The sequence below is a fragment of the Rhineura floridana genome, chromosome 7 (genome assembly GCF_030035675.1).
Source record: "Rhineura floridana isolate rRhiFlo1 chromosome 7, rRhiFlo1.hap2, whole genome shotgun sequence".
Classification (NCBI taxonomy): domain Eukaryota; kingdom Metazoa; phylum Chordata; class Lepidosauria; order Squamata; family Rhineuridae; genus Rhineura; species Rhineura floridana.
In genome coordinates, this window is record NC_084486.1 from 46,696,386 (window position 1) to 46,709,307 (window position 12,922).

At 37.3% G+C, this 12,922-nt stretch overlaps 1 protein-coding gene across 3 annotated transcripts in view; it reads left to right on the forward strand.

The window, feature by feature from the left end:
* KIF20B (kinesin family member 20B) overlaps window positions 1-12,922 on the forward strand; it is an 80,442-nt gene that overhangs the window by 26,636 nt on the left and 40,884 nt on the right. For all 3 annotated transcript variants that reach the window (XM_061635459.1, XM_061635461.1, XM_061635460.1), the window contains 5 exons: window positions 6,379-6,538; window positions 7,297-7,519; window positions 8,030-8,091; window positions 8,580-8,699; window positions 11,832-11,991. In XM_061635459.1, the coding sequence (XP_061491443.1) occupies window positions 6,379-6,538; window positions 7,297-7,519; window positions 8,030-8,091; window positions 8,580-8,699; window positions 11,832-11,991 (725 nt within the window). The remainder of the gene's footprint in view (window positions 1-6,378; window positions 6,539-7,296; window positions 7,520-8,029; window positions 8,092-8,579; window positions 8,700-11,831; window positions 11,992-12,922) is intronic.

A 12,922-nucleotide genomic window follows, 5' to 3' on the forward strand; every position in this document is an offset into this window, starting at 1 on the left:
TTCTTCCCTTCTGATCTCAGAAGTAATAGCTGCACTGGGTATCTTGATTTTTTTGCCCCTGAGCACAGAATTTCTTTTTTTTTTCTTTTTTTTAATTAATAATTTTTATTCAAATTTTTTGAAAAACAAACAAAAGAAATTCAAAAAGACATAACAATACAACAACAAAAAATAAAAATAAAAAAGTTGACTTCCGATTTGTCGCAGATCAGCTATAAGTATATAATATACATCAAACCTGTCCCTTAATGTATACATACAGAATCCCTTTTCTCCATAAGCTGTCTTAATTAATCGTCAAATCCCAGTATCATCATTTTATTTTGATCTTTCAACAAAAAGTCTAAGAGAGGCTTCCATTCCTTAAGAAATGTATCTGTTGATTTTTCTCTAAGTAAACATGTCAATTTATCCATTTCTACTAAGTCCATTAATTTCAATAGCCATTCTTCCATTGTTGATGTTGATTCCATTTTCCACTTTTGTGCATATAATAATCTTGCTGCCGTAATCATATACAATATTATTCTTCCATATTTCTTTTCTATTTGTTTATCCATAAAACCCAATAAAAAAAATTCTGGTTTTGACTGAATATTTATCTTTAGAATTTTTTGCATCTTCCTACCTATCTGTGCCCAAAATGATTTTGCCTTTTTACACAACCACCACATATGATAAAATGATCCTTCTTGTTGTTTACATTTCCAACAAACATTAGAAACATTACTATACATTTTTGACAACTTTTCTGGAGTCATGTACCAACGGTACATCATTTTATAAAAATTTTCTTTAAGATTATAACATAGTGTAAATTTCAAACCTTTTTTCCACATATTTTCCCATTGATCCATTTGTATGTTATAACCAAAATTTTTTGCCCACTTTACCATACACTCTTTTACTTGTTCTTCCTCCATATCCATTTTCAATAAGAGTTTATACATTTTCGCAATTATATTTTCATTTGTACACAATCCTATTTCAAAATCAGATTTACTTATTTCAAACCCATACATTTTCTTGTCCATTTTATATCTTTCTAACAATTGTAAATAGGCGAACCATTGAAAACTATATCCTTCCTTTGTCAGTTGTTCTCTCTCTTTCATTATATATTCTCCATGTACATTTTCTAATAGTTCTTGATAAGTTAACCATTTCTCTTTTCCAGCCATTTCTCTTCTATAAAACGCTTCTTGGCTTGAGACACATAATGGTATTTTCGAATAAAACCTTGGTTTATATCTATTCCATATTTTCAACAGAGGACGTCTTATAAAATGATTGTTAAAGTCTACATTTACTTTTACTTTGTCATACCATAGATATCCATGCCATCCCCACTTCAAATTATGACCCTCCAAATCCAATAGTCTTTTATTCCTCAATAAGATCCATTCCTTTATCCAGACTAGACAGCAGGCAGCAAAATAAAGTCTCAGATTTGGTAATCCCAGTCCTCCTCTTTCTTTGGTATCTTGTAGTAGTTTAAATTTAACTCTTGGTTTTTTTCCTTGCCATACAAATTTAGAGATATCTTTTTGCCATTGTTTAAAAGGTAAATCAGAGGATATTACAGGTATTGTTTGAAACAAAAACATCATTCTCGGTAATACATTCATTTTTATCACAGATATTCTACCCATTAATGACAGTTGTAGTTTATCCCATTTTAGCAAGTCTTTCTTAATCTCTGTCCATAATTTTTCATAATTATTATGAAACAACTTTGAATTTTTATTTGTCATAATGATACCTAAATATTTCAACTTTTTCTCTATTGTAAAATCTGTCTTGTCCATTAACACTTTCTGTTCCCTTAAAGTTAAATTTTTCACCAACATCTTTGTTTTTTGATTGTTAATCTTAAATCCTGCTAACGGTCCAAATTCTTTTAATTTGTCCATCAATACATTAATTCCTTCCAAAGGATTTTCTAGTACAATTATCAAATCATCAGCAAATGCTCTCAATTTATATTCTTCTTTTTTTATCTTTAATCCCGAAATTCTTTTATCTTGCCTTATATCTCTAAGCAGCACTTCTAAGACCAGAATAAATAAAAGGGGAGATAAAGGACATCCCTGTCTTGTACCCTTTTGTATTTCACATGAATCCGTTAAATCTCCGTTAACAATTATCTGAGCCTTCTGAGATGTATAAATCGATCTAATCCATTTTATAAAATTGTCTCCAAAATCCATTTGCTCCAAAACCTGAAACATAAATTTCCAATTCAAATTATCAAATGCTTTTTCAGCATCTAAAAAAATCAAAGCTGCTTGTTTATCATTTCGTTGTTCTAAATATTCCAAAACATTCAAGACATTCCTGACGTTGTCACGTAATTTCTTTTAGGTAAAAACCCTGATTGATCTTCCTGAATAAATTGTTGCAATATTATTTTCAATCTTTCTGCCAAGATCATTGTAAAAATTTTATAGTCATTATTCAATAGAGATATTGGTCGATAATTTTTTGTTTTAGTTAAATCTTGCTCCTCTTTAGGTATTAATGTTATATTAGCATTTTTCCAACTATCCGGTATCTTTCCCTCTTGCAGAATAAGATTCATTGTAGACTGTAAAGGTAGTAAGAGTTCTTCCTCCAAACATTTATAATACATTGCAGATAACCCATCTGGTCCTGGTGCCTTTCCTAATTTAATTTTGTTTATAGCTTCAGATATCTCTCTTGACGTAATAGGGCCATTAATAGCTTGTCTCTGAAAGTCTGTAATTTTAGGCAAATTCTGTTTAGATATATACTCTTCTATTTTTTCAGATGGAATTTCCTGACATTTGTACAATGTTGAATAATATTGATGAAAAATCTTTTTAATTTTTACATTATCTGTCAACGTCTCATCTCCTTGTATCTTTAAAATAATATTTTTTTGATGTTCTTTTCTTAATTTATATGCTAACCATTTCCCAGGTTTATTTGCAAATTCAAAAGTCCTTTGTTTAGCGAAATTTAGTTTTCTTTCAATTTCTCTAACTGTCAGCATTGATACTTGCTTCTGTAACATTTTAATTTGATTTACAATAGAAACTTTAGTTGGATTCTTTTTCAATTCTTCCTCTTTTTGTTTTATTTCTTCCAAAATTAATTGCATTTTCTGTTTCTTTTTTTTTAATTCAGTTACATTTAATAAAATATCCCCTCATAAATGCCTTACTTGTATCCCAAACGATATTTTCACTTGTTCCTTTATGTAAATTATGTTCAAAAAACTCTTTTAATTTCTTCTTACATTCTTGTACTACTTTGTCATTCTGTAATAAAGATTCATTTAGTCTCCATCTAAATCCAAGATTTTTCTTTTTTAAAGTTAATATCACAGGGTTATGATCCGAAAAAGTTTTTGGTAATATATCCATTTTAAAAGTATCCTTCGCTAAAATTTTAGACATCCAAATCATATCAATCCTCGAGAATGTTTTGTGTCTTTCTGAGAAATAAGTAAATTCCTTTGCATTATCATTTATATATCTCCAGGTATCCACCAATTCTAAATGTTCCATCAGTTCAAAGCAAATCTTCGGTAATTTACCCTGTGTCTCTTTGATATTTTTTTCAGAAAGCCTATCAATTTTTGGTGAGATTACCCCATTCCAATCACCCATAACACACCAATGGTCATATGAAAACTCTGACAATTTTTCCATAAGTCCTGTGTAAAACCTTGTTTTATCTTCATTGGGGGCATAGATACCCACTATCAAAATGTTTGTACCCTGTAGAGTAATTTCAACCCCCACAAATCTACCACTATCATCCAGTAATACCAATTTAGGAAGCAATTGTGGGTTAATGTAGAGAACAACTCCATTTTTTTTTTTTGGTCCAGCCGAAATAAATTCTTCACCCAAATTTTTACAAATCAAATATTTGGAATCTTTCTTCTTAATATGAGTTTCTTGTAAACAAATTATATCCAATTTAAATTTTTTCAAATAATGAAACACTTTCTTTCTCTTCTGCGCCGTATTGGCTTCATTTATATTCCAAGTTAGATATTTGTAATCCATCTTTAAGCGTGTATTTTAAAATGTGCCTGATGCTCCTTTTAATCCATCATCTTCCTTCCCTTCCTCTGCATATCTTTGTTGACTTTGTTTCCCAGGAATTATATCCATATCTTTGAGTTTATCTTCATCCATGTCTTTTGAAGCTTTTCTCAAGAAGTCCCTTGCTTTTTGAACAGTATTCAATCTATATTTCTGTTGTCTGAATGTAAAGATCACTCCTTCTGGAACATCCCATCTAAATTGAATTTTGCGTTGCTTAAGTTTCTCTGTAAGGAAAGCATATTCTTTTCTCTTACGTAAAAGTCTAATAGGAATTTCTTTCATCACCAGTATTTCCTTACCATCAATTTTAAAGGTATTTTTAAAGTGTTGCTGTAATACCATATCTCTGGTCGTCTTCTTTATAAAATGAACAAGCACATCTCTTGGAATTTTATTCATTGTTGCATATCTGGAATTAATTCTATACACTTTGTCTATTTCAAATTCCATCCGATCTTCATTCAAATCCAGAAATTTTACTAGAGCATTAACAATTTTATCTCTGATGTCTTCACCTGTTTCCTCAGGAATTGCACGGAATCTCAAACAATGTTCTTTATTTCTCATTTCAGTCACAGCCATATAATCCAGGTTTTTTTCTAATTCCAGATTTAATATATCTGTTCTATTCTCCAAGATTTGTACCTTTTCTTTAGTGTTTTTTGCATCCTCCTTTATTTGCCCAATTGTCCCTTTGATCTCATCCACTTGTGTTTTAATATAGTCTTTTATATCTGTCAGTTCAGTTTTCATTTCCTGTTTTATATCATTAATCCCTTCCATTATTTTTTGAAACATATCTGGGGGTATAGCCCCTTCCTGTGGATCAGTAGAACCTCTTCGCTCCTGGGCCTTAGTTGCTTTTCTAGTTGTCATTTTCAAGAGAAGCCTTTAATTTCTGATATTAATCACTGTTTCAAAACCTAGAGGCAGTCTATTTCTTTTTTTTTTTCCTCCACCAACAAAAGAGTTAATATTCCAGGCCTGTTATTGAAGTCCAGCCAGCACAGCACAGTTCTTATCTACATCCAAGAATGCAAAACAATTCTGGTTCCCAACACCAAACAATTAGTAACATATACGAGCAGCAGATTCGTCCAAAGAGAAATAGTCCAAAGAGAAAAATAGTCCAAAATATAATAATTACCTCTCATCCGTTTTTAAACTTTAAAACTCCAAATTCAGGCCAGCTTTTTGTCGTAAAAAAAGTATATAAGTTGTTTACATTTTCTTTCTTCCTTAATTATATTTAAAAGAGAAAAAGTATGACTCACCCAGGTTTCTCAGTTGCTGATTCGTAAACAAATCCCTTTTATTGCAGTAATTTAAGCCGAATGATAAGATTTAGACAGAAGTAGGCTCGCTGGTTAAGAACGTTTTTTTTTAAGAAGAAAAAAAAACGCTTCGCTTTTTTCCAGTACAGCTTGCGTGGAAATCCTGACTCCGTCTTCAGCCGATCGGCATGCCTTCTTATCTCAGGAATTTCCTGATCAATTCCAGCCGCCGACAGCTCAACGAAGTCTTGTGGAAAATCTGATCGGTTCTCCTATACCTTGGAGAACATTTAAGCCAGTCCAAGATTCCTCTTGGCTGGCTTTTAACCTGAAAAAAGCTTCCTCTGAGGCAGAGCTCCCTCAGAGACAACCACCAGCCAGCACTACTTCCGGGAAGTCCAGAATTTCCTGATGCTAGCAAATGCATAAGCCACGTTTTTTCCTCCCTCTTCCCCCCCCCCGCCCCTGGCCATTGGCTAGTGGAATTTGAAGCAGCTCCCAGAGGTACAAGAGTTCAGGCAAATTCCTTAGCTCATCTACGATTATTTTAGCTTAAGTTGAAATGTTTAAAAAGTTTGTTGGTACAGTTTGAATAGTGTAGAGCAGGGATGGGAAGCCTCGGGTCCAGGGACCAAATTTGGCCCTCCAGGCCTCTCTGTGTGGTCCTCAGGACTCTGCCCAGGCCACACCCCTCCCTGGCCCTGCTTTGCACCCTACTTGAGTGTTTTTGCCTGGCTGGAATATGTCTTTGAACTCAGGTAATGCCTTTTGCCTGCCAGAAAGGAGGCTAGATGTGCATGTGTGTGTAGAAACTAACCTACTCTACAGAGGTAAAATTTACATTAGTTGTGCTGCCATTTTGCCTCTGGCCCCACTGAACCACTTTCACATGGTTCCTGGCAGGTTGCTTTCAAGGAAATGTGGCCCTCAGAATGACAAAGTTTCCCTACCCCTGGTATAGAGGTTTATCTTCAGGAGGGACACCTGATGTATGCTTTATTTCTGTCACTGGTTCTGCGTAGGAAGTTTGTTGACTGGAAGCAAGAAATGATGGAGGACAACTGTGAGGAGCGCATGAAGATTTACAAGGACCTGATGAAGGAATGTATCCCACTGACAAATGGCAGAGGAGGAGACGAAGAGACTCAAGAGGCACAGTCTAATGAGCAGCTTGGAATGCCGGTACCATATTCCACCTTGAACCTCTAAAAGATGAATTTCCGAAGCCTAGTCCTTGAACTCAGTGGGCTCCTAATATTAACATGGCACCAAAAACCTAATTTGATTGTTGCGAAGGTCTTGCTGTGCCAATGGGGTCAGTCTGAAAGGCACTTGAGAGGCTCACAGTTTGAAACTTCAGGGGTCTTTCTAAAGGAACGTGCCCTCTTTCAAACTGACACGCAAACCTTTTAACAGATAGGTTGGGTTACCCTAAGCACTGGGTTCTCTGATCTTTAAGGAGTCAAGATGAAAAGGAAGAAAGTGCAGCCGTATGGAAGGACCATAACTCAGTGGTAGAGCATTTGTTTTGCATGCAGAAGGCCCCACGTTCAATCCCCAGGGAGGGTTGGGAGAGAATCAAGGGAGGGTTGGGAGAGAATCCTGGAGAGCTTCTGCCAGTCAGTGAAGGCAATACTGAGGTAGATGGGCCAGTGGTCTGCCTTGGTATAAGGCAACTTCCTCTGTTCCTTTAACTTGAGGGTCTGTCTTTGCCTCGTTATGCCAAGTTAACTGTGACGTGTGAGTGTGGTTGGCTGATCAAGCAAACTTCATGAAGGACCTTTTTTTTTTAATTCTCCCCTCCTCCAGTGTGGCAGGACTTTTCCAGTGGTACTCTGGTGTGATATCACCTTCTAGTGGCCATTGAAGCTTTTGCAGATCTGTATGAGCGATTGTTCAATTTTTTCTTCCTTCTTATTTTTTGTGTGCTTTGCAACAAGGGAGGGGAAGCTAGAGAGCCAAGCAATGCCACTGATCTTTCCTGCATGGTCGAGTCCCTGCAAGAGAATGTTGCTGATATTAAGCAGCAGGCTGAAATAGCATACGGGATACTCGATGCCTTAGAAGAGCCCCAAACGACTATTAAGCAGCTTGAAAAACAACTGGCAGAGGTTACCGCTGCATTATCGGAAACTCAAGCGAAGCTCCTGTGCAGGAGCGAGGGTAGGTATGGTGGGAAACATAATAAAAGTGTTGGCTGGGTTCTAAAGAAATGCACACCCAGTTCTGTGTGCCCAAGGGGACTTTGGGGTTGTGTTTCTTGGGTCATGGCTCCTCCTGCCACGGCAAACTGCTGTTCTTAAAGAAGTCTGTTCTTAAAGGGAATGTTGCCCAGTTGCCTTTTGGATCCCATCTGTGAGGTTATATAGCCAATAATAATCAGTTTCCTACTCCCCCTTCACCATGTGGTTCTAGGGCATGTGACAATTGAAAAATACAATATTAAACACAGTTGAAACTGATAACAAGAGAATTTGGTTGGTCCTAAAATGTAGATCTGAGGTATCAAAGGACATATGTTGTCTTTCTACTAGTGTTTTAAAGGAAGAAGGAAATGTGTGCTATTGTTATCAGGCAAATATAGGACCATGCCTGATGCATCGCTAAGCAAATCTGAGCAATTCATTCCATGACATTTATTTAATGTGGGCTTTTAAAATCTCTGTATTGTAGAGGTGACAATAAGAGAGAATAAACTGAGTGAATCTGCTAAAGTACTTCAAGATGCTACTGAGGTAAGTGTGTTTTGATTTTTTTTTAACATCTGCCTTTAATGCATCACAGTCTTCATGGTCAAATCTGAGGCCAACCTTAAACTATCTTCCTGACGGTTTATGAAGTTGTCTTTGAGCACTTGCCCCTCCCTCCCTCACACACCAGCTTCAGCTTTTCATTCTTGGCTTATGTTAAATTGGCATTTCCTGTTGCATCCCAACCAGATCCTGGTTTGTAAACTGACATTAAACAGAGTTCCCTGGTTTGGACGCAAAGGGAAACTCTGACAATAGATCCCAGGAATGAAGTGGCAAAGTTGGTGTGGGAGAAGATGGAGGAATCAGGCCCAGCACTTGTTCCTGGCTTTCTAAACCATAGTCTATGAAACTGTGAGAGATCACCTGCACCCAGCCTACACTTAGTTTCATCGCATTTTGAGTTTCCAAATGGCCACATATTATAGTGCATTGTCACGTCTAATCCTAATCTTGTTTCTCCTCCCTTGAAGAAAATGGCTCTTCAGAACCAACGCATCCAAGAACTCAGTCAAGTTGTGGAGCAAAAGGATGACGAAATAAGAAGGCTGCAAGTTCTGATAAGTCAGTTGGAAGCAATCATAAGAGAGTCTGTGAGTGTTTAGTTTTCCATTTGTTAATCTCAAAAATAGCAGTTGTATGCTCACATAACAGTGCCAAATGAAAATACTATCGCAGAGCAAAACATTCAGGCTGGGATTCAAAGGCCATACTTTTAGTACAGTACATCCAAGGGGGCCTTTAAGAATTTTAATGTTTTTGAATGGCAAGCCTCCATGTCTCTGAACAAAACCACTCTTAAAATGGGGAAGACTGCTGTTCAAAGAAAATGAAACGCTTGCACACAAGGCATACCTAGGCCTTTGGGTATGCCTAAAATGGTCTCCAGATTCCTGACTTAAAACTTGTTCCTCATTTTTATGTTCTGATACATGCTTAATAGCAGGATTTGCCTTGCTGCCTTCGGACATAGCAAAAGCATTTTGCTCCAGGGCGTGGTCTGGATGCACATGATGCAGCATCCTTGCAGAAGCTGGATATGTCTGGTTCTGGACAATGCCTGGGTAGGAAACATCTTGACCACCATGCATAGTGTCTTCAAAACAAATCTGGGGTATAAATGTAGTCAAAAAAAATTTAGGGGCAAAAAGCACCTGATTTGGATTTCAAGAAGGGCAGAATGTGACTGACTTGAATTCATGATGCAGCTTAATTTAAAAATGTCAACAATATGCAAGGCAGAATGGACAGAATTTGGGTGGGCGGGGAGGTGGAAGATGGCATTAAGGGTAGTCTGAACTACCTCTTTCTAGTGTATGCACAGGACTGAGGGTTCACAAAAAATCCTTTTTAACCTTGTGGCCCTACAGAGTTTCTCTTGCCAAATGCTGTACTAACTTAAGCATTCACTGTCTCTGAGCAATGGAGATATCCACAGGGCAGATCAAAAGAGGAAAAATCCCACCAAAGATTCTCTTAGGGATATATCAGCAAAAAAAGGGATCTTCACAGCAGAATAACTAATAACGTTTGTTTCATACACGCTTAATTCTTAGGTAACATAGATTCCGGGCTTTAGACAGTAAATTGAGTTATATTCTCAAGGTAAAGCAATATCATAGAATATGTCAGGCTGTTATGCAAAGCCTGTTCAGTTAAACACTGGTCAGTATTATTATTCAAGCTTTATAGCATATTATTATACTATGATATAGTCAAATAAGTCTAGACTTCAAGTATTGGATACTTAGATTTTACAGGATAAGAATGAATATTTCTCACCTACCAAGTCCCAAGGGAAAGCAAGCCTTGAACTCTCCCAACACAGCAAAAGTAGGGTGAGTGACCAAGTCCAAGAAAGTGGTAAAATGTGGGGCTCAACATACACCTTTTATAAGATGAAATGAAGAACAAATGATGGGGTACCTGACGTGTTACCCTGGGAATTTCGCACACTTATCAATCTGGCAATCTCTAAACTGTCAACGCCAATACCTCATTCCAGGTGTCAGACTTCAGTCGGAAACAGGAAAGCTATAAAAGGACTGGCAGCCTGTTATCACTGTTGATGTTACATGCTTAGGAGCTTGGCCGACTTCCCAGAATTTGGAACGAAAAACCTCTACAGTCAAACTAGAGGGGGAAAAAATAAACAGAGACCTCTTTAAACTTGGGGGCATCATCTTAGAATATATATGGGGAGCTCTGAGGGGAAGGCTATTTCTAATCAATATACAGTATGGGCTACCAGCCTACCACAAGCTGACCATTAAGAACAGTGAGGTAAAATGCAAAGGAAGGAAAGGGAAAAGAAAGGAGCTTATTTTTTTCCTTGAAACTTTTCTTTCTTACCAAATCCTTAACTCTGTGTCGACAGCAAAAGTTTTATCAAAATAGAGAAAATCCCAAATCGTCAATGAGGAGGAATGTCTTCTGTCTAATACAGCCTTCCACAATGCAGTCTCCTCCCAGTATAGGATGTACTCCAGCTCCCATCAGCCCCAGCAAGCATACCTAGTGGCCAGGGATGATGGGAGTTGTAGTTCAGCAACATATGAAGAACCAAATTTTCTGCACCCATATCTAGGGCAATGTGAGAGTTGCTGAAGGAGTGACATATGATAGAGCTCTCTGGATTCCGACCCACTCATTAAGACAAACAAATCCAAAATTCAATATTTTACTTTACTCTTAATGTAACTCTTGTCTAAGTTCTTGAACTTTGTATTTTGTTTTTAAACTGGTATTGTTTCTTTTATGTGACAAGTTGTTCTGAGTATTCTGTGAGCAGAAGAATGGATAAAATATTTAATCATAATGAGGAAATAACAAAGGTCTGTAGAGAGGTGAGGGCATGTATGAACCCATTATGTGGGGGGCATAATGAGGGGGCAGGGATCCTTCCCCCAGAATTTTCTCTCTCCAGGCAAAATGCCAGATGAGGAAGTTGGAAAGTTTTGGGTTTCTTCTCTTATGCATGCTTCAAGGGAAAGAGGAACCTGGAGAGGTATGCCGTATTCTTTCTTATTTGCAGCCAGGCAAACTACTGATCAAGGAACTAAAATTCTTGGGGCATCAAAGGAGAGCAGTTGCTGGATTTCTAACAACTCTGCACATCTGCTCAGAATATATGCATCTCAGAATATATGCATCTGCACATGCAAATAAATGATCCATGCAGAGAGAATCCTGTTGGCAGCAGTGATGTGGGCTTTTTGGAAAGTGTTGAGTTGGGAAAATTTTCCAGATTAGGGTAATTTGCATCAGAAATTTTTTTGATGGCCTGGAGAGTGATGTAACTTGCCATGTTTATTTATTTGTGTCATTAAACAAAGCTGCATATGCTGAAACTGCCAAGCTTGCCTAATGTTTATTTGCATTTGGGATCCATTCGTTGTTTCTAATGAATGTATAAATGGAAAAAATTCCATGGAAAAATAAAGCACTGGAAAATGTTCTGCCCCACATCACTGTTTGGCAGCCCTGACAAGGGTGAAGTGAAAGTAAAGAGATGTGTAAATCTGAACTGAGTATTGTTGACAAACTAAATAAATGGCTATCATGGGTAGGGTGTGTGTATGTGAATATTTTTGAACTTTCTTTTTTGAGTTAGCTTAAATTTATCCATACATTGGAGGAAATTTTTAAACTAGAAATTGCAGACCAAGTGACCTCTTAATACTTCTCCATTTTAATACAATTGTCTTTCTTTTATATTAATGCAGGAGAACACAATCACCAGTATTAAACAAGAAATGGAGCAAGAGAACCCTATCAAAGCAAGCTGCTTCCATTCTAGTGAGCCCATGGAGAGAAATGTGGGTGGTGGAAGAAAGCGATGTTTAGAAAGTGCAGAGGAGGTGGAAGGTCCACCTGCAAAGCAAGGTATCACTTCCTGTTCTGCAGATGCACAGAGGCTCCTGAGGTCAAAAGTTACTTGTGTGTCAGAATGAAAGCAAAAGAGCCGCAGCATAAATGAATGGTTGCGAAGAAAGCCGACTGACAAATCAAACATGGATATGCATCTTGCATCGTATTGCCTATTGCTTTTATTTTATACAAGTCCAAAATAAATGTGTCTTAACTGATAACCAGCTCTTGCTTTTGCATGTTGTATCTATTCCTTATAGAACTGATGTAAGCTGTCCTTCCATTTTGTGAATTATCTTCGTTCAGTGAATCTGCTCATGCTGGTCCTGTTTGTGTGTATACTTAAATGTAACTTGATTTTTCTACGTCTTCTAGTCAAAAGAACATTCCAAATACTAACTATATAAGTCCAGTGCTGGCGCGGTGTTTCCTTAACCTATGCTTCATAGGGGTGCTCTGCAAATTCCCACCTCTCTTCCATGCTAATTTCACCTCTGTCCTTTTCAGCCTTGCCCATGCCGTACTGTAGTGCTCTGTCTATGCTGAGGTTAAACCAGCCATACTTAGCATATTTTTAACCAGAGGTTTGAGATGGAAAAAATACCCCAGAAAACAACATTGCTAGATAATCCTAGAAGACCACCTGAACAAATCGTACCACTCTGGTGTGGTGTAGTGGTTAAGGTGGTGGACTACAACCTGGGAGACCAGGGTTCGAATCCCCACACAGCCTTGAAGCTGACTGGGTGACCTTGGGCCAGTCACTGCCTCTCAGCCTCAGGGGAAAGCAATGGTAAACCCTCTCTGAATACCGCTTACCATGAAAACCCTTCATAGGGTCGCCATAAGTCGGAATCGACTTGAAGGTAGTCCATTTCTTTTTTTTCCCTGTCTAACAGGCAACAAATCTTAGGAATATGAAGGGATAAATCATTCTCGTTGAGAA